Source organism: Anoplopoma fimbria, chromosome 4 (assembly GCF_027596085.1).
Source record: "Anoplopoma fimbria isolate UVic2021 breed Golden Eagle Sablefish chromosome 4, Afim_UVic_2022, whole genome shotgun sequence".
NCBI lineage: Eukaryota > Metazoa > Chordata > Actinopteri > Perciformes > Anoplopomatidae > Anoplopoma > Anoplopoma fimbria.
The window spans coordinates 9,975,593-9,998,146 of record NC_072452.1 but is presented as its reverse complement, the minus strand read 5'-3'; the positions used below and the strand labels follow the sequence as shown (position 1 = coordinate 9,998,146).

The 22,554-nt window shown below is 39.5% G+C and overlaps 1 protein-coding gene across 2 annotated transcripts in view; it reads left to right on the top strand.

The window, feature by feature from the left end:
- Positions 1–10,019, top strand: part of gria3b (glutamate receptor, ionotropic, AMPA 3b) — a 74,962-nt gene extending 64,943 nt beyond the window's left edge. Inside the window, exons 13-15 of one of the 2 annotated variants that reach the window (XM_054597972.1) lie at positions 3,861–4,108; positions 8,209–8,323; positions 9,774–10,019. In XM_054597972.1, coding sequence (XP_054453947.1) covers positions 3,861–4,108; positions 8,209–8,323; positions 9,774–10,019 — 609 coding nt within the window. Of the gene's footprint in view, positions 1–3,860; positions 4,109–4,884; positions 5,000–8,208; positions 8,324–9,773 lie in introns of both variants that reach the window. The other variant, XM_054597973.1, reaches the window with a different exon arrangement.
- The last annotated feature ends 12,535 nt before the right edge of the window (positions 10,020–22,554 follow it).

Sequence of the window (22,554 nt, the reverse complement as noted above, 5' to 3'; positions counted from 1 at the left end):
GTATCTTCTAAGGCAATGATAGGCAAATAGTGGCATGTGGGCCAAAATCTAGCACTGCAACAAAAATAATTGGTTTGAACATTTAAGGACAAGGCTCAAGTAAATATCAATAAATATAACCTTGTAATATAAATTCTAAGTAATATGAATAATGCAATCCACTTCATTTTAAACGAGTACTTTTTAATTCAAAAGCTATTTTCATTAAAAAAAAGAAATCGAACAACTGACACTACCTGTCCAGCAACAAAGGGCTGGCTGGTGAACATTGCGTTTAGCAACTTAATAGTCAGATATTTCACTCAGGATTTGGTGGGGACAAAAATAAATCTAAAAGGGTGACTATTGGACTTACATTCATTAGGTGGCTAGAAACGTAACACTAATCTAAATGTTACTCCACATCAGCCAGATGTGTAAATTGGCTGGTGGCTGTTTGCGAACATTTTCCAAATGTAAGCGTAAAAGTTTATAAATTTTGGTTTTACAGCTTGTTTCTGATGCCCCCCCCCCAAAAAAATATATATAACAAAAATATTTCAGGTATCTCGCCCTATGAAACTATGTTATACTTAATACTACTCCCCAGAAGAATAACCCATCAGTTATCCTCTCGCTTCCCTCTAACCTTGTCTTGCTAAAGGCAAGTCCTGTTCTCTTTATTCCTCATTTTAGGTCACCAGGCTGGAATAACAGCCCCGAGTTTGTCTTTATGACTATTGTGAGACAGCAGGAAACTCACTGCTTGAGACAGATTTGCAGGAGGAACGCCTACGCAGATGATGTAACTGTGTCGCCTAGGTAGGAGGGTTGGCTGAGATCGACTATTTAGGTATTTCATTATGAAGAGAGTAACATTATGATTGCTTTGCTATAATTTGAAGACATTTTAAGGTTCTCTTTACGACATTCAGATTCAGATTAATATAGCAGCAAGCCACTATTTGCTATGTAAAGATAGTGGAGTAATGTCTACAACTACTACGCTCTACACTGCTCTCATACGGCAGTAAAATATGACAACCAACTGCGGCGTCACACCCGGCCTCTGGTTACGCCACGGGTTAACACTGTTAGTTCTGTCAGCACTGTGTGTTGCAGCTGTTTTGCGCTGTTTGCGCTGTGAGCACTATTAACTGCCATGTTGAGAGCCGTTAAGAGGCAATAGAAATACTTTCAATTTCAAATTTACCACTATTAAAGTAAGGCTGTTTGTAAATTACCCAACATAGACTTGTGATTCTTTTTGCTTGATACAATAGCTATTAAAAAGTGACCACTCCCTTTTAATTCTGTGGAAGCTCATTTAGGATACAGCAGCATGCTCTAACAGCGCAATTATATGGTGTGAAGAAGAGCCACGTGTATAAAGCTGTATTTATGGGCGACAATAATTGCTCAACAAATTGTCTGTTCATTGATGATGGACCTTTGCAGTCATTATTCCCTAATTGAATTTTGTGAGTGTGAATGATTACATTTAAAAACAGAAGAGAGTAGATTTTTAATGCATTGTATTCATGTGTGTTCTGTATGTGTGTGTGTGTGTGTGTGTGTTTCTGTCAGTATGCATGTTTGAGCAGTCAATAATCAAATATCCCTCTTTCCCTCCTGGGCTTTCTCACTGTATCTTGTTTTGTCTCTTTCTCTATCAGAATCTGCTTTAAGCATCTCAGCGGTGGCTTTAGTTGCGGTGGAATCGGCCTATTTAGGTTTTGGTCGCACTTCGTCCCCGCTCTGATATTGATGAATTGACTTCATAAAGCACTGAGGCAGCACACTCTGTCGTCAGTAATCAATGCCCACTTCCATTCTTTTCTCTTCATTTGAGGAGGCGTCTGCAGCTTTCCCACTGCAGAGCAGATGAGCCCGGGTCTTTGGGGAAATGCCCTCTAAACTAGTGTCCTTTCCATGAAGTCTGACACATGCAAATTGAACAAATTTAACAAGATTGTCAACAAAAACATCACATCTCACTCTGACCGCCCCCCATCCGTTGCATTAAAACAGAATGGCCAACTTCAAGGCTTTTTCATCTGAGCAGAGGACATTCATCATGCAGCTCTATGACAGATGCCTACAAACAAATTGTATACGATTACATAAAGCCACTAAAGCACTTTAGTTAGGTCAAGGTTAATACTTTTGTTTATTAATAGAAATGCATTAGAGATGGATATGCACTTGTTAAGGGCAGTTTTACCAATTGCGGCAGTGATGATTCCACAGATCAGTAGTATCAGTATCCAGTAGGAGTTATCTAACTACCTTATCTTCAACTCTCAATAATAGGGCTTTACAATACATGATTTGTGCTGTTTTGTTCTAGCATTCCTAGTAAACAAAATTTTCTGTACATTTTTAGAGCTAACAATGATTGACATTTTGAATAACTTGTATATTATTTTCTTCACTTAAGCACATTTAGTCTATAAAGTTTAAGTTTAGCCACGCTAGCTACCTAAAAATGCCAGTGGCGTTACTATGAAGCGCAGGTCCATTCAGGTCCATTTTTATACTTTTGTCAAGTACTCTGGTTTATGAAGAAACATCTGCAAGACAAATGGCATTCTAAGGCGATACAAATGTCACATTAGACTTGCTAAACATCAGCATGTTAAGCATTGCCCCTTGTGAGCATGTTAGTGTACTGATGCTAGCATTTAGCTCCGAGCACTTCCGTTCTTCATAGAGCTGCTAGCGTGGCTGTGGACTGTTAATGATTATTTTTCTGTCAGTCAACTAATGAATTCATTGACTAATCATTTTACATTTCAGTACCGCTAAACTGATGACTTTGATGGCCTTGTGAGGTAAAAAAAACAAAAAACACACGAGGGAAGAATTTTCAGCAGATGCTGGCGTATCAACAGCTTGTCCATATTCCTTACACAAACACTTTGGTTGACAGTAGATCTTTTGATTCAGCCGGTTCTTGAAAACAGTTCAACCCCCTTTCGTCTTCCCTGGCCTTTACTTAAAAGAAAGTATTTTTTTTATGTGGGATCCAGTCTGCAGTACACACAGTGCCACTCGGGAACTGGCTCATCGCTGCTTGGACCAGGATCTGTTCAAAGTGTGAAATGCCTATGCCAAAATAAATCCAGCGGCATTGAATAATTTAATTGATGCTTATTATAGATAGCGTTCAACTCCCACAGATTTTACAGGCTCGCTAAGCCTGACCCCAGGCGCTGGGAAAAGGCTCATCTGTGTCACTTTGTGATGGGTTGCCTTGCGTCTGCATTACCCGCTTTCTTGCTCACTTCTCTTACTTCACATGAGTCACAGTTGGGATGTTACATTAAGGACAGTGTTGTTGAAATGAATGACTGTAATAAGTTCTACAAGTTAAATTAAGACTATCAACCAAAGGCTCAAATTCACAAAGAGATTGGTCCAAAACTTTTGGTAGTTTCCATATAAATCATCATTATCCACATTATCCATAATTGAAGATATTTCTGCATAACCAAGTCCACAAATGCCAGTATTTCTTCAATAACACAATTTGCATGACATTATGTGCTGCACAGGTGATGTGTGGTCCTCATTCACACTCGGTGAATCTGGGCCTCAAGCTACAACAATATATTTGAGGAGTACATCTATGCTGATGAGGAGAAATGGATTTTGTACATTTTTGTACCTCATGATCTTGTAAAAGTCCACCAGCTATATTTTCTGGAAGTATTTAAAGATATCACTCTGCTTCTTTTCCAAGATGTCTATAGATACTTCATGACGCCAGTTTAAATGAAGTGATCATTAAGCACAAAAATCTTACAAAATCCATTTGAATGCCTATGATTCTGTTTGTAATTTTCTAAACTACTTCTCCTTTCTCCTTCTCTGCACAGCGATCCAAAATTGCAGTGTATGAGAAGATGTGGTCATACATGAAATCCGCTGAGCCCTCAGTGTTTGTTAAGACCACACCCGATGGCGTAGCCCGGGTACGAAAGTCAAAGGGCAAGTTCGCCTTTCTCCTCGAGTCCACCATGAACGAGTACATCGAGCAGCGGAAGCCCTGCGACACCATGAAAGTGGGCGGAAACCTTGACTCCAAAGGATACGGTGTGGCGACGCCCAAAGGCTCAGCATTAGGGTGGGTGGAATATTATAACAATATCCTCCATGTTGTTATAGTATTCCACCTACCCTGATGTCCCCCTGTTGTCATTCTCTTCTCTTCCCCTTCTTGTTTATTTATGGACACAGAGGTAACGGTAGTATGCCTTTCAATGCACTTGGATACAAAGGTTAAATGATAAGCAATGTTTACTTTTTATATTTTATATATGTGATAAGAGTTGCTAATTTCCAGTAGAAGAACCAAGCCCAGATAAGGTTAAAGCTAACGATCATTTCATATATATGTCTCTCTTTCTGTGGCTTTTCTCTCTCCTTCGATCTCTCCCTCTGTCCCGTGTGCTGTCCTACCTGACTGTTGTGTTGTCACTTTTAATTTAACAGTTCAATGGTTTTTCAATTTAGCCTTTAAAAGCTGCGCTGTCACTTGTGACGAATGTTAATTGCATGATGTTTGTTGTTGTTACTTTTCTTCTCAATGACAAGTGTCCCCATCCCGCACACTTCAGTTCTAAACTACGTAACCCTTCATGCCACCTTTTCCAAGATTTAACACTGTCTTAACCTTATATGAGCCTTTTTCTTATCTCTCCACATATCTTAAATTCTTGAACAATTTGTCCTTTCCTAGACCATTCTGATTAACCGATTCTGTGCATAAGCCCCTTGCTTTGACGGTGGTAGTCTCACTACCATTACCTATCATTATGATGCTTAGTACAATTATTACTTTGCATTAGATTTCTCACGGACCTGTGCATTTTCTTACAAGTTATGTTTTATCGTTTCAAGAAATGCTGTTAACCTGGCAGTTTTAAAACTGAATGAGCAAGGCCTCTTGGACAAATTGAAAAACAAATGGTGGTACGACAAGGGAGAGTGCGGCAGCGGGGGAGGTGACTCCAAGGTCAGCCTCGATGTCACCACAATCGGGTACCATAGTGCAGAGTAATCGGCAAGGCTGTTACGATAACTCAACCAAAACCAAACCAACTGTCCGCCCCCAATTCAACCTGCTGCTGTCCCACGGTAGATTACCAAATTAACTGTTAGCCTGACCAGACGCTTTAACAGCTCAGATCAACTAAGGAGCCTTTGCATAGCTGACATAAAAAGTGATATTTGTGGTTATTGAGTCTGTAGTGTGCATAGAAAGAGAATTAAAAAAGCAGTTTTCTTTGAGATGAATGGACATTTTGAAAAAAAGGGAGATTGTTAGATGAATGTGGCTGCCCTGCAGTTGTGAAAGGTTGAGCTTTATTTATTCACCCTTACACATGTGTAGGGTAGAACACCTAGTTGCAGATGATATTAGGGCTTTGTCTAGGTAGCTTTGACAGTTTGAGTAAAACCAGTTGATGAATTCATGTGATTCAAGAAGACGTCTTTAAGTTTGCCAGTGATTCAATATTTTAAATTGAAAAAGGCCAAAACGTCCAGCCTTCCCTCCTGAAGGTGAAGTTTGCTAAAATACACGGCTTTGTAGTACGTCATCGCACAGCTGCTTCACATCCACGACACTGGCCCAGAACCTGTGAGCTCGAAAACCTCAAAATGGCTGCCCATCTGAGGCCGACAGGGAAGCAAGGGGAACAGCTGCGTCTTGAGGGGACTAAGCATTACAGGCAAACGTGAGAATTCTAATTAAACAAAATACAAATGATTTCTGTTTAATGAGTCACCTGATAAACCACCTGTGGTTTGGTTCCACTACATGCAGTTCCTACCCCCAACCCTTTAACAACACAGCTGTGACCCTTTTGACCACCTGATCTCTCCCTCTTCTTCTATGGTTAAATGATGAATGATTTTTTTTATTTCCATTGTGGAAGCTAATGGTGCAAATTGTGAAGACCCACTCTGCCAAGAAGACATTATGTTACTTAGATCATGTGCCATGAAGAATTGTGCTATTTTCTCTAGATCACATATAAGGCAGCAGCATTCTATTCTTTACACTGCAGGTCAATTTAGGAACAAATGAAGCTGTCGGCACAAATGTGATGATATAGATCAGGTAATTGGTGAGATTGCAGACAAGCTGCAAAGGTCCCGTGGACTGCAGACTCTGTCATTACAGCCTTAATGCCATTTGTCATGGATTGGCCAAGCCCACAATGAACGGTTAAGCTGCATTACATTACATTACATTACATTACAGTCATTTAGCAGACGCTTTTATCCAAAGCGACTTACAGGAAGTGTATTCAACATAGGTATTCAAGAGAACTACTAGTCACCAGAAGTCATAAGTGCATCTCCTTTCTTAAACAAGCATCTCAAAGCATAAGCCAGAGCAAAAGTATAGTGCAGAGGCAAGATACTACGAAAACAATAATTGCAACAGACTAATCCGAATATAGTAAGTGCTACAAACTACTACGAATAGGATAAGTGCAGTAAACAAATACAAATTCAATAATAATAGCTGCAGCCAGTCATTTTTAAAATAGCATGACCACAAGAGGCTGCATGACGCATAGATCAAATAATGTCAAACAAAAAGCCTGTGGTTGATTTCTGAGAGGGATATTTTGTTTAAATGTCACATTTTCCAATGTTTGCATTGCTAACATTGCTGTGTTCTGTAGTCACTGAGCTCAGGAGGCCTCCCTGTGCTACTGATGCTCAGGAGCCATTTGAAAAGCATCTGTCTCTTGTGCTGCCATCGATCTTTGATCATGCACAGGTATGTACTGTCTGTTTCCTGGCTTGTTGTGGCTCCCCAGGACTCAGTAGAAAAGGCCCTATTAGGTAGAATAAAGCTGCCCGGAGCACTCCGCTCCAAACAGGGTGTCGCTTGGCCCCATCCCACTCACAGCTCCATGTTCCAACAGATATCAGGAGATGCACATAATCATGCACACAGCTGTATGCACGCCCTCACACACACGCACACACACACACACACACACACACACACACACACACACACACACACACACACACACACATACAGTTAGCAGAGCTCTGTCTTGCCCTCAGGCACAACACAGTGCAGCCTAGATTGAGTTTCAGACACAGAGCATGTTACAGGGTAATTGCATTGTTAATCAATGTCTCTCTGAGCCGAGACAATGGTCTGGTCTTCACAGTCCGTTTCTCCAGATTGGCTTTGAGGGATATACAGTGGTGTAATCTTCTCTCAGTGCATTATGCATTGCATAAGTCCCCTTAGGGGACATTGTTCCCAGGGAGCGGTCAGGTCACTCATTTCTCAACGAACTATTTTTCTTAGCTTTTCTCTTTAACACAGGGAGATTGACGAGAACCACAAATCATTCACTGTAATGGTATCACTACAAAATGTTTTTTTTGCAAAAGTAATTTAGTGCTTTAAACTATTATGATAATTTATGGTTACATGCAGTAGTCGGACGTCTTATAGATATCAAACGGCACGAAAACAGCTGTGTCAGACATTAGATTATGCAGCTACAGGCAAATATGAGAGGAATTATTCCACTGATACTTTTGAGCTTAGTCCTGCAGCTCCGTGCCGTTTGGTTGGGACACACTCATCTGACACTAATCTGGCGTAATTGGGAGATAAAGTTTTTCTTAGCGATATTTCCGGATAGAACACGTAGGAATTAATTAAGCTTTCACTTTTGGGCATAGTTGCTTGGATATGAAATTGGTTGTAATACCTTCAGAATTGATTGTTGTCGTGCTGGTGCTATTAGCCATCGTAGGATTAAGCTGATATTGTGGAAGAAGAAGGGTAGCGTCCATCACTTAGATTTCTCTGTCTGTTAAGACAAAGCTCCTGTTTGACTGAACTTGTTAAATGCTGTTCAGAAAGCCCCTGTGATCCATTACCCGTCCCCAAACAAATTAACCCCAGTCATTTTTGGTATTCATAGACTTGCAGATCGTACTTCCAGTACCTGCTCGTCGCCCTGTTAACAGCGTCTGCCGATTACTCAAAGCGATATGGGCAGGTCCTGGCTTTAGACTAGGGGTTATAAAGGTAATAGGTAGAATGCCTGCTCTCTGTGATGATGTCATAGCCAGGAGCCCTGCTTTATCGCTTTGTAAAGTATGTAGTAGTTTAAAGTTGAATAACATAAAATAACATAATATAATGTTATTTATGTTATTTCCCACGTGAAGAACTCCTGTAAACCTTGCAGTATTGAAACTCAGTGAACAAGGCATCTTAGACAAGCTGAAAAACAAATGGTGGTACGATAAGGGTGAATGTGGAACCAAGGACTCTGGAAGTAAGGTCAGTCGCTGCAGGTCTTTTGTACTGATTCCAAATTGCATTTTGACGTACTGTTCATATGCAAGACAAGACTTTTCTCAGACATCTATATAATACATTTTTGTTTATTTGCTACACATAATTATTTTTTCCTTTTTTTAGTACTTTTTCAGCCACAAACTGTCACACAGTTCACATGTGGCTTCAACACAAGGCGCTCTTTCCCCAAATTGATTTTTTTTCTTTTTATTGCAACAGAAAAGAGACATTTTTTGATGTAATATAAAATGCAGAAACTCTCTTTTTGTGAGAACTGTAAGGATAATAATGTGGGGGAAACTGCCAAAGTGCCTTTTTAGATACACGATTTCAATTGAATCACATCAGTTGTTGATAAATGCTATTTTTGCTCATTTCCACTCTTGACATTCATGATACGTTGACCATTATGCTGCTGTTCCTATTTACCAAACTGTTAATGAAAATTTGATTTATTTGTGTTGTTACTAGTTTGCATCGAGATGTGTCTATTAGATTCTCTGGCCTCCTGTGGTGTGATGAACAAGCAAAGCCTCTTATTGTGATGAGTTACTCAAATTCAACTTCTCTAGGCGGCGAGAGCCCCGCGGGGTGTCCTCTTAATCTTGTGGTTGCTCGGAGTTGAGGTTAGAGGCTCTGTTTGCACATGGCAAGAAGTCTGGGAATGTAATAAACTCACTATTTAACCCTCTGAGATACAGTCGAAGCCTCAGATCACAAGTTAGGGTTCGTAGTTAGCTTTATGATATTACCATGCTCATAGGGTTAAACTGCAAATAGTAAAACTCTAATGAACAAATTTTTTATGAATATGTTTGGTAGTTAAGCAGCAGCAAAATGGTTGGATCTTTAGTGTTTTCTTTTTTTAACTTTAATAGAAGTTCTCATTCATCTATTATGAATTTGACTGTACTGTATGACAATGTTGCCATGAGAGTTATACGTACATGTCGCCAAGAGGATAAAATAAAATAAAAATTAAAAAAAGATAGGGATTTTCAGAGCTGTCGACCTATGCGATACTGACCAGCTTCCTTACATGGTCAAGATCAGAAGCCATTTTACATACATGTAGTGGAGGGAAGGGAAAACTCTACATTCACCAGCAGAAAGAGCATTATGAGTTGGCTTCTTTCTCCTTAGTGGAGAATGGTTTTACTATGGCTGTCTTAAGTTCCTTCCAACTTTGTGACAACCATAGGAAAATCAGTTCAGTCCGAAATTCTAGCCTTAGCACCCCATTACATCTTTAAATTTGTGGTTGCTTGTAGCTGTTAGTGTCCATAATCTGCCATACAAGTAAGATAGAGTATGATGATGTACTAGAGCAGTTTAAGTCAAGGCTATGTGAGGCTCAGTTTAAAGGATGCAGGCTGTGTATTGTTCTGCTGCCCTTGCAAAACTCTTAACTGTGTTCTTCACTTTCCCCCAGGACAAGACAAGTGCTCTCAGCCTAAGCAATGTGGCTGGTGTCTTCTATATTCTGGTCGGAGGGCTGGGGCTGGCCATGATGGTGGCTCTGATAGAGTTCTGTTATAAATCACGGCAAGAAACCAAACGGCTGAAATTGGCCAAGAATGCCCAGAATTTTAAGCCGGCTCCCCCGACCAACACCCAGAACTTTGCCACATACAGAGAAGGCTACAACGTGTACGGAACCGAGAGTGTTAAGATCTAGAGGTACGATGCCTCCGCTTACTGTCCGCAGCGTCCCCCAGGCGCTGTGGCAGATGAATCATTTAGCTTCCCGTCCTACCAGTGAGTGAGCAATCTTTTGCATGTGTTGCTGTGGGGCTGCTGGTTGTGAAATTGTTTACGGATGTCATGTTGGGCACAACAGAACACACATGCCCACTCAAATACAAAACCCCGAGATATTGTTTCTGCCTTGCGACGTATAGCTGCATGGGTAGTGCCTCAGGCTACATGAAGGTTTCAAAACACAACCGTGGCGATTTACCAGATACACAGTGCAAATTCATGGAACTGTTGAGTTATTCTGCGTTGCGTGCATTTAACAAGTTAATATGTGTTTTATTCTGTGACTTCATTTGGATCTTTAAAGGGTCAGTTCTCCCAAATGACCCAAAAAAACCCATTCTCACTTAACTCTAATTGTATCTTGACATACAGATATATTTAGTTTTACCTGCACAAGTGCTGACATTTCCTCTATCTCAATACAGTAGAAGTGAACGGAATTCAAGTTGTGGTGCTCACAGTAATAAAGAAAATGTGTTTTTGTGGCCACTTGGGGGCAGCGTAACAAGCTGTAAATACATAATTTACATATAATTACTTTATAAAGTTTATATGGCCAAGTTGTTAGTAAAAAGTTGACACCTTCAGTGGCCGCAGGTAACATTGGCATAACCCAAATAATCAGACTGTTTTGGTGTCCATCAACTCCTGAGGGAAATTTCTGCCTCTTAAGCTGCTAAATGCGCACCTATGTTCACCAGCTAGTTGCTAATTTTATTTTTAATGTTATTTTGTGCTGGGCAGGCAGTATACAGTCATTTATTAAAGCTTAAAAATAACTGGCTACTAAATCTGAAAACATTTAGGAGAGCAGTAAGAGTGAATCAAAACTGTAAAGCTGCAAGACAGCAAACCAAAACAGTGAGCTAAAAGAGGCTAAAATGCTCCATAGTGATGAAGGGAACTGAAGAGTTGGGTGATATTTCTCTGTGAGTTTGCCACTATGAATGACCCCTTTCACATTACTTGTAGTTACATAAAGTAACCCATTTTTTATATAAACATGTTGATTAGCTATTGCAGCTTTGTAAGGTTCAGCAGTTTCCTTTTTAAGAAACAAACCTGTTCCTCTGAATAAACCACAGAGCACACTGTGAACTGCTTTCATAAGGACTATTTCTTCTGTAGAAACTTATTAGGTAGTTCCACTGAAAGCTCACTAGAGGTAAGAGGGAATGAAAACAATATCTCTATACGGCAGTTCTACGGCACTGAACTAAACAAAGGGGACCCTGAGGAGTACGCTGTTAAATAAATTGTTAGTTTTGTTTTTGATTGGATCGATCGCATATGTGTTCTGTTGCTTCTACTGAAACGCCAAGTGTGATACGTCTGTTTACAGATGCACAGCTGTACAACAGAGCAACAGAATTTAAAAGCCCGGGAAACATATTGAGATTAGTTACATGAGAGACTTCTGTATTTGTTCATTTTTGTCTGTGCTCTTCTCACTGGTTTCAAGTGGGCGGCACTCGACTGAAAAAAAAAAAAAGGCCACATACGTCAAATTTGCTAACAGTTGTTGGGTTGTTTGCTTATGTTGCCGGTGCTGTCAATCAAATCTGATCAAACCACCAACACAGTTCTGGTGAAGCAGCGCTGAGTTTTTCAGTTTTAAACTCTGAGAAAAACATTGAATTTGAAATCATGTTTTCAGGGGCTTTTAAAAAATTTAAGTAATTGTTATGTCGCTTGGATGACAAGTAATACTTCAACTAAAATCAAACAAAATCAACACATTCACTTATTTCTTTAAATGCATTTTGAAGTTGAAATGTTGAAGTTGACATTTTCCATTCACAGTCATATGCAGATATAACTTTTATTTCTTACCAATCAATATATACCTCAACTCTTCCCATGTTTGCTTGTGCTCCGTATGTCCACACAGGTTTAGGAAACATTTCCATTGTCCCTTACAACTGTGACTGAACATCTATAAGAAAAGGACAGGATCACGAGGATTGAGCTCCAAGCCAAATCCTCTTGGGCGGACACGGCACGATAATCTGCAATGACGACACGACTGGACTGGACTGGTCACGGGAGGAGCCGCTGCGGTTCCCCCCTCCCCCCCTCTCAGTGCCTTATGGAACTCCGAGTCCAATCAATGCAACTCATTCACAATGATATTGCTTTTTGCTTGAAACTCATACAAAACAGAAGAATGGTGCAGTGATTGAAATATATAGATCTATATATATATATATATATATATATATATAAAATACATTTGACATGTTACAATGAATGAGAGAACTAAAGCCATCCTTTGCAACCCTAAGCACACTTTGAAGTGCCAGAATGACGACGAATCTTATATGACAAGTGTCTAATTGGTTTCTTGTAATCAATACGATCAGATTACTCTTCATCCTTCTGCTGCCAGATTTTCACTGGTTATATGTGTTCAAATCATTTTATTAGATCTATTCAGTGCACTGTAAGACACTGGTAAGTAGACTATAGCTTTTATACTGCTGTGAGTCACTTATAGTGACCTTGTACTCGTTTTAAAAGACAGATCGATCTTATGGAGCGAGATGCCATTCAGCCCAAAACAATTACACGTGTGTTGTTTGTACTCTAAACTCTGGTGCTGCTGCCACAGTCTTCTGAACGTTTAATGGGACTCATGAAGATGAGATAATGATCTGGTTTGGCTTTTACGCACTAGAGAACCAGGTCATAATTCGCACTTCCAATACTGCCAAGAGTGGGTTTTGTATGACAAATAGTGTGTAAAGCAAAGTATTCAAGCTTGAGTAAATAAGAAAAATTATGTTTGCGATCTCCAGTTTGTAAAATATCAAAGGAGCAATGACTCTCTGAGGTTTGTCTCTTTTCAAACAGTCTTTCCCTGAAGTCTAGAGTCATTCAAGTCTTCTGTACATGAAAGTAAAACCAAACAAAAAGGGTAATTCAATTGTAGATTAACTGCAATCCAATTAAAGGATAACAGTAATGGCTTTTAAACTGTAGTATTTTGGATTACCTTACCATTTTCTTTAACAATTGCACATTTTACAACAAGCTGTGGTCTGCTTTTAATTTGATTTCATTTAATGAGCATTACAGTGTTTGGTGACTTCACTTAGTAAATTAAATTGAAAAATATATGAATACAACGGAAAATAGATTTATACAAGGTTATACCAGGGAGAGCCCTGAAGCTTAGCACATTTCCATATTGCTGTAATCATTTCCTTTCTTTCAAAAAAGACTGTGATTCCATAGGATTTAGGAAGATAGTTATCTAATCACCTGAAACTATGGGCAGATAGTTTTATATATATATATATATATAAAAAAAAAAAGAAACTGATAATGTGAAAAAAAATAAAGAACGAGCTGAGAAAAACGTGTACATTTAGATAAATGAGAAATATTTATATTACATGATGAAAGACTGGTTTTCCCTTTTTGGTTGTTTTTTTCTAAGAAATTGCATGTGAATTCAGTGATGCTTGAAGAGCTCTGCTACTCACAAACCGACCTTGGGTCAACCTCCAGCCCTGGTTATTCTTTTGTGAATCAGTTTCACCTCTTTTTCTTTTTTGTATACGCCTCACCTTTCTGCAACAAAAAAAAACACATTAAATCGCCGGGCGTAGTAGTGGGTACAAAAGAGCAAGAGATGCATGCTTAATTTGCTGAACCTCGTTAGTGAGGGCGCTGTACAGAGAATTTTAATACATTTTGTAAATAAAATGTACAGAAAGGATTCGGTGTCTTTGTGTGATATCATTTCATAACACTATCTAATAAAAACACTGCTGAGGATTTTTGAGGCCTGCTGCGGGGCTCTGGTTCATCACACAGCATAGTTTAGCTCCGGTATGGCGGAGTATTGGTAGCCCCCTACAGACAGATATACAAAGTAATAGGTCCAATATTGAGCCATTAGTCTGTGGAAGTGTGTGTGCATGTTTCCGATCAATACTAAGCACCATCTGCTTCACTCCCGCTCCCCTGCCTTGCATCAGCTGATTGAGGGCTCCATTGACAGCTTCATCTGGCATGTGATCTTTCTCTCTCTCTCTCTATATAAGATGTGACACAATCAATAATGTATTATCATAACCACCAACATACTGTACACGGATGCTGTGTCGCTTACAATTCCGGCAAGTCAGAAGCTTAAAAAACTATATTTTAGGGAGGACGTATTCCTCAGGATTTGCTTAAGTAGATACAGCAAAGGGGACAGTTAATCATTTAAACCCTGCTTATTCCCACAGTGTAAATTCTCACATATAGGCTGACAGTAAATGAGCACAATGCTCAATAGATTGCCCAGACGGTCTGTGTCATTTTACTGGTCTCTGGGTCTGCATTGTGTGGTTAAATGAATTCCTCCTTCCAGAGATCCAGCCTGCCACAGCTCAAATAACAAATCCAACAAACATGGCAAAGGACCAGTGTTTTGTTTTTTCCTCTTTCATTTTTTGGATGCAGACACTATGATTTAGGATTTATTCACTGCACCAGTCCTATAGAACAGACTCGGTCTGTATGAAATGCTACTGTACGATCCAAACAACCCATTTCTGACAAAGCATGAAAGGATATTGCTTTTTTGTTCTTCCTTTGCTTCACTGCCTTTCCTTTTGTGCCATTTTTTTTTTCTTTGTTATGCCTGGACTGCTTTCAAACAGGAACAAGACAACGTGGGGGGAGTGGTGCGCGAGGATGGCACTGCACTGCAGTACATGATGCTCGTGAGACTATTCCCTGGAATTAGTTTACTCACCTATAAGAGGGTGACACAGTAGCAGTGTTTGTCCTGCAAGAATGGGAGATAAAAAGAGGCACCCAGCAATTAGGAAGAATCCTTTCATTGAGAGAGTGACACAAGGAAAGGATCTGTTAATCTAATCACAGGAGCAGCAGGAGAGCTCACTTCCTTCCACCAGAGGACAACTAATCATCCAACATGCATGTGTCGAACTGTGCGACTGTAGACGGGCTCGTCGTGCTCGCTGTCTCTTCGGGCCTGTGGCTGTGAGAGCTAATCTGATCTAACATGGGCTCTGTCAGTAAGGGGAGGATGGTTATATATATATGTGTGTGTGTGTGTGTGTGTGTGTGTGTGTGTGTGTGTGTGTGTGTGTGTGTGTGTGTGTGTGTGTGTGTGTGTGTGTGTGTGTGTGTGTGTGTGTGTGTGTGAGAAGAAGGGAAAGAATGTGTGCGTGAGAGAGAAAGAAAGAAAACTCAAAAAGGCTGAAGGAGGACATGTCATGGGGAGGATACTTTGATTACCGCCTCAGAAGAAGAAGAAAAAAGAAGCTTTCTGGTTCACCAGCTCCCTCACTTTGCAGCGTACTGCAGTCTTTCACCGTATCGCTCTCTCTCACTCTCTCTCTCTCTCCAAGGACACAATGAATAAATCAGATTCCAACTCAGTTGTTCCATTTTCCTCTTTTCTCCACTTTAGCTCCTCAGCTATCTTCGAGTGCACCTGGAGAGACCTGCACTTGACATTCAAGCTCCGTTGACATTGATCAGCTCCCCAAACATGTACCCTATCGTGTAAAATGATACTTCAAAGAAATCTAAAGCGAGGAATCTCTGTCTGTCCATGTGTGTACATGGGCTTGTCCTTTGTATATCTGGAGAACCGTTCACTCAATCTACTTCACACTTGGGGAGGGGGGGGACAAAAGGAAGTGGAGGGTTGAAGTTGGTGTAATGAGTCCAGATGGTGGCACTGTCACAACTGAATTTCATTTTGGCCTGTGACTTTTTAACTTTTTAACTTTTTAAGTCAAGACAACAAAAGTCCAGTCAAGACAAATCTACCACATAGGCGCTCTACCTCGTGATTAGCATGAATAAGCGATAACTATATATATGAACCGGGGCCCAACATTTACTATTTTAACATCATAATCCTAACATGAAAGATGTACATTTGCCATCTTTTGTCAGCATATCTCCGATTTATGCAAAACCCCAGTTCTTCAGACGGTGACTAATGCAGGTATGACTCAGAAACCGTGCAGATAGCGAGAGGATATCCTGTTACTGTTTGACAAAACCTGAACGGGCAAGACTCATGATTCGACTTTGAACACAGCTTGATTGCTGGCGATGGATATGCCAGATCTGGCATCTGCAGAGACAGCTGTCCTTGTGGGAGTTTGGTGCACCAGAGATTCAGGGTCTAAAGTTAATAGAGAATGAAGGCTGCGATACACAAAACAGATTGTTCTGACACCAAAAACACAAGAGAGGTCGAATGAGAATGGCAAGGGCCGCTCAAAGCTTATAGGCAGACTACATTAGTGGCAGCTCAGAACATAAAAGGCACCTTGTCCAACAACACCTGAACATTACTTGTAATTAAAAACTATTGTTTTGCATGTGGACTTCTTCATGGCTGTCTCTGTCATCCTTGAATACTAAAAACATTACCATTAACGATCACTAAAGAAGTTAGTCTACTAATCATTTCAAGATAAATAAAGAGAAGATGTTATGGAGTAGAAGAAGTGACATGAATAGGAAAGACTCATGTACAGTATAAGTACCTCAAATTTGCACTTAGTATTTGAGTAAATGTTCTTTACATTCACTTCAACCAGGGTTAGGAACTTCTTCAATGTTTAGTGTTTAGCAGTGTTTAGCAGTGGATTAAAGATGCTTCACTTCTTGCTCTATAACATATTGTAAGAGTTGTCTTCACTTCCCCTCCAGCTGCCTCAGTGATACCCCCAAGGTCATCATTTCCTACATTTCTCTTATTTCCATCCCAAAAAAAGTGGAATTTGCGCTCAAGGAGGCTTTATAGAACATGTTGAACCTGTTGCTCAAAACACAAAATATCTTGTGGCTGCATTACATTATTGATTGTGGAGTCTCTGTGGAGAAGATGGTATGTCCTCCTCTGCAGCAATGATTTCTCTCAGCATTAGTGTAGAAAGCCTTTGCTCTTTGATTCTGAGGGACAAACAGTAAATCCTGACGGTTAAACATTGCTGTCTGATTGAAGGATGTTGGTGCTGTGCTGTGAAGTCATCGTTTTACATTACAGTTTTCTCTTATCCATAACACAAAATAATAATAATAATAAAAAAACATTAGTAACACCCTTTTTTATAGTATCCACACTACGTGTTTTAGAGACCACTATAATGCAATTTAAAGTCTATAGAAGGACATTTTGGAGTTTTTATGATATTATTTGTTTTCAAACTTCTTCCCTTTCTTATACTTACAATTGCTCCTCAGCGGGACTTCTTTAAATCACCAGGTTGGTATTTCGATCCTCCTCTCCTCATGTCCACATGTCTTAGTGTCCTTGAGTGAGATACTGAACCACAAGTTGCTCCCTGGGTGATTCACAGTAGCCCACTGTTCCTAAAATGACGGTTCAAATGCAGAGGTCACATTTCATGTGCCTGACGATTAAATAAAGTTTAAGAAGCATCTGTAATGTTTTAGACTATTTAAAAGTATTCATGATAAAAAATGATCTACTTAAGATCCAATTAGGTTTATGACTTCTTGAATATTCAGCCACCTCCATGTTTTATTTTGTATACATTAAACTAACAAGACATAGCATGTAAAAAAGGGCTTTTGAGTTCCCAGTTTTTGTCCTAATGTAACTGAAGTAAATGTGTTAAAATAGAAATGAATAAAGTTTTAAACAATTGAACTACTGAATTACGTTTTACCGTAATGCTTTTATTTCTGTTATGAGACAATACAGTTATGATCAATTTGTCAAATATTTAGTTTCACCCATTCCCATACCTCACTAGAATTAACCGGAAGTTTTGCAGTGCAGTTTGCCAGCGCGAGGGGAAGTCAAGTCGGCGATGCCGCGAGGGAGTCATCCCGAGTTGCCATGTTGAGCTAGAAGTTCTCAAGAAAGATGAGCTTCAAAAGAGTTGACAAACTTTAGCAACTAAGCAGTTGAAGTCGAGCAGTTATTAGATGACAGTGAAATGGTTTCCTGCAGAAGCCTGGACGCACCGGAAAACGTGGCCCCTGAAACAGCTGGATGAACCATCTGCATTGAGGTAGGATCATGCCAGTCACCTGGATTGGTACCAGCTCAAACATATAATACACTTATAGTGAACTCTGACTCAACAGACTCTGACAGATCTGATCAACATCTGAAATGAATTTTAAGTTTACTTTGACAGATTTTCCCTGCGGTCATATGACACTGACTTGAAACTGTGAACAAATCCCATATAAGGACAAATACGTATTATGACTTAAGATCATCCCCAAACCAAGCACTTAGCCGTTGCCATGTGAGTGTGGGGCTAACTACAACTAAACACTAAATAAGACCTCTTTAAGCAACCAAAATGTTATAATTAAATGCATGAACTGAAACACACTGTGAGAGAATTAAAGTTGTTGGATGAAAATACGGAGAGCTCCCAGACAGGATAACGCTGTGGTAGCGACCTGTCAATCACAAGGTAGCCACGCCCTAAAGCATAACCTGTCTATTTGACTCAAAAAACTTCATTTATTAAATGAACATTATACTGTTTTGAAGAAGTCTTAAAAAGTAGTGATTGAGACCATAAACAAATGTTTAAAATGTTTACTGAGGGAATGAATCAAGTAAGAAGTAGGTTCATTTTCTGATAGACTTCTATACAACCAGACTTCATTTTGCAACCAGAGGAGTCGCCCCCTGCTGGCCAGTAGAGAGAATGCACGTTTAAGGCACTGCCACATTGGCTTCAACCCGGAAGTTGTCGGCTGATTACACTAAGCTAAGCTAACCAGATGCTGGCTGTAGCCTTATATTCAATGGAAGGGTATGAGAGTGTAATCAATTTTGTCATCAAACTCAAAACTATTATTTTAACATTTACAACATACTTAGAGGGATTATTTTGCTGATTCATCTGAATTGTTAAACTGTCACCAAATAAAGCACCTTTGAGATGGGATGAAAAAAAAAGACATTCACAACATGGATCTGCAGGTTCTGCATAACAGTCAGAAGTCAGCGTGGACCAACATCCCTGTGGAGCATCTCTAGCATCTTGCTGAACCAACGCTTTGATGATTTCAGCTGCTCTGAATGTAAAATGAAGTACTTGCAAATTCTTAGTGAGCCATTGAGTGTATTCAACTGATTTATGGCAACTTTGATTATTCATGTAAGTAGTTATGTGCTTTCACTTCACTAACATGTGGAAGACAGAGGACTGGGCTGAAGCAACTGAAGCAGTGTTGGATCAAAAAGAAATGAACAAAAAGTAGCAGGGGTTGAAATCCTGCAGAGCTTCATTAATACGCCCCATTAGAAGTGACAAGTAGCTCAGTGTGACTTCACATCTGGACATTGCACTTCATCATTATAGCTCAGGGCAGCAGGCTTTTATAGGGAATACAGCTGAATGCAAACATTTCCCCCCTTTGAAATACAATTAATGTTTACCCAAATATATTGCACAGTTCAGACTACATTTATGAATTGAAGTGATCATCAGTCATCAGCTGCCACCACGCTGTGAGTTGTTTTGTTTTTCACTAAAGGAAAATTGCTTTGGTAACCGTCTGTTTGGGTTGTGACGGTCACTGGACTTCAGCTTTGGCTTTTAACAGTCTAATGTGTAATTCAAACATCATAACATCATAATATTTTCTATGCTGTTATAATTGCTCTCCGCCATAACAAAGGGGGATATGAGTCAGCTGTGGTCCATCCCCAAAGAAACCACTGATTGGCTTTTGATGAGAGTTCAATTGTACGCTGTTACTCAACTGCAGTTATTTCTAAATCGCGCTATTTGTCCTGAAGAGGGGGGCAATGTGAAATGTTTACTCTACTAAACTGTGGCGAATCATGTGTTCTCACATATTAAATAAACACATAAGCCCATAGAAAGGTCACTACATAATTTGTTGACTCATCCGTGAGTCATATGAAATAATGTCTGAGACTGATCTGGGCCATGTTTCCCGAAAGCATCTTGAAGCTAAGATGATTGCGTCACATGACATACAATCAAAGATGATCTGAGCCTTGAAGGAATAGTTTGACATTTTGGAAGATAAGCTTATTTTCTTTCTTGCCGAGAGTTAAACCCCTTTTACAAAGAGCAAGATTTTTAGGGCAAATAATTCACAATATTTAAAAACATATTTATTCACTCCAAAATTGATTTTCTCCTGTTTTTGTCTTCAATAAGGCATGTTCAGCCAATCCAGGGAGGTTACCCATGGCAACAGCTACTACATGGCAACGTAACCATCTTATTGACGTTTAAAAGAAGCTTGCGCTCTTGCATAAAATCTCACTCAGAATATAAGAACATGTTTTATTTTACGGTGAACGGATGATTAAGAGTCCACGAAGGTGCACAGGTGCTAGCACTAGTGCATATGTAGCCTCTACTTGTACTGTAGTTATATACATAGATCAGCCGGCCCTGTGAAGGAAAGTACTTAACTATCTACATAATTCAAAACTAGAACAGTTGTGGGTTTGCCAGTGGCGAGGTCTCTGTGGTTTTATGAATGTAAACTAAATCAGTTAGCCCATAAAGATGGAGCCTTTCCACAGTAGATCAGGGCATTTCTCTCTCTCTCGTCCAGTAGCACACTTACTTTTCACAATAGGCGCAGTTCATTTAAGAGAGTCTCTTCTCAAATGCAGGGCTTTCAACTCTGAGAGATTTTTTAAATCAATATCATAAACTTTAGACAGATTTTTTTTATTGCAAAATCTTGTTGACATAACAGGCAGACCTGTCTTTTATAGGAATTGAGGTAAATGTGAGCATACTACACAACCGGGGGAATTTGTTTTCAGTACAGTGTGTTACTCTCTGCATCACAAATACATAAATGGACAACAGTAGACAATCCTGGCATGTCAGTGTTATGTGAGGAGGGAGGAGTTCAGGGTCCTCATGGCTAAGGGAAAAAAGATGCTTGTGGAGCGTTTAGTCTTAGTGGACCGGAGCACCTCCCTGAGGGAAGGAGCTGTGAGAGGTGATGAAGAGGATGTGAGGGGTTAAATATGATCTTCTTTGCTGGCTTTACATTTCTGTTAGAATGTAAAAAAACCAAAAACAGTCCGCTGTAGTTTATTCAATGTTTGACTTTAACGAGACGTTGTTGCTTGATCCAGTTTTTTCAAGCTTTTTAAGAAAGAACAGTTGTTGTTCATCTTTTAAAGTGATGTGTTCAGTGTTAATGTGAATAACTGAGAAAAAAATGGATTCAAGTAGAGGTCAAGCCCGTTATAATAATAATAATAATAATGGGGTGACATTGAATTATTATTTATCAGCATCACAACAAGATGTTGTGGTAAAGCAGTAAAGCTCGCCTCTTGCTTGATTTAATGCCTTTTAAATTAGATCAAATTAGATAGCATTATAAAGAATGATATGCTTTTTTATAATTTACAGTGTATTACTGGAAACCTTTTGATATTAAGATCAATTTTGAATATGGTACCTGAAGGAGAAAGTAAGTTACTCTTGTAGTATTTTCGAGTAGTTTGTAAGAACTCAAGTTCACATACTTGCAGTTAGATAATACTGTATAGACTCCTCTTCTCAGCATTAGATCTGGCCAGTCTGTTAGAAGCTCAGTGTTTCGAAAGCAAAATGTTCTGTCAGTACCTTGACAGTGCATGACGTCCCGTCTTTGTTTTAAAATACCAGACTTCCACTACAACACCTGCAACAAAGTCGAACAAGGTGCAGGCCTAGACATTACTTGAATATCAAGGATGAGCAGAGTCAGAGAAGTAATTCACTTATTCGTTCACTGAGGCATCAGAAAACCAGAGTGCGACTGTGAATGTGAGAGTTAGAGGAAAGGATGTAGGTTTAATGTTTCTTTACATAATTGACAGTAGTTACAAGATAATAGCAGTGCTTTTGAAATTTGACAAGCCCTTGAGCAAATAAATAAGATGTACCGTCTGAAGGTGAGGATGTAATAAACAAAACCTGAATGATGCAAACAGAAAAGGATGTGCCCAACTCATTACTGTCAGAAAATAAAGTGTGTGTGTGTGTACAGCAGATGAGCAACATAGTCCGTTTCTTTGAACAGAAAGTGATGTTCTGTCACAGCCGCTCCGCTGGAACCTAATTAGAGCTCTAAAGGCAGAGCGGCTCTTTCTTGTCAGCCAGGTATGTGTGGATGTAGCTCAACACACCTTTGAGCAATCATCAAAAGTTAAATCAAAGCTCCAATTTAAATTGCTTTTCTTCGCTCCCTTTTAATGACACACACTAGGTTACAGTAGATGAGATGCAAAGTGCAAATGCCATCTGTGCTTTGTGTTTCGCATACAAAACAGTCACTAATGAATCTCATTGCAAGCACATGCATGAAAAAGAGGATCTATATCAAAGAATGTCTACATACATGAGTTTAAAAAGTCTGTTTTGCAACCATTATACAAATATACTGGCTTAGCAAGGCTGACAGCAGTCTTTTAA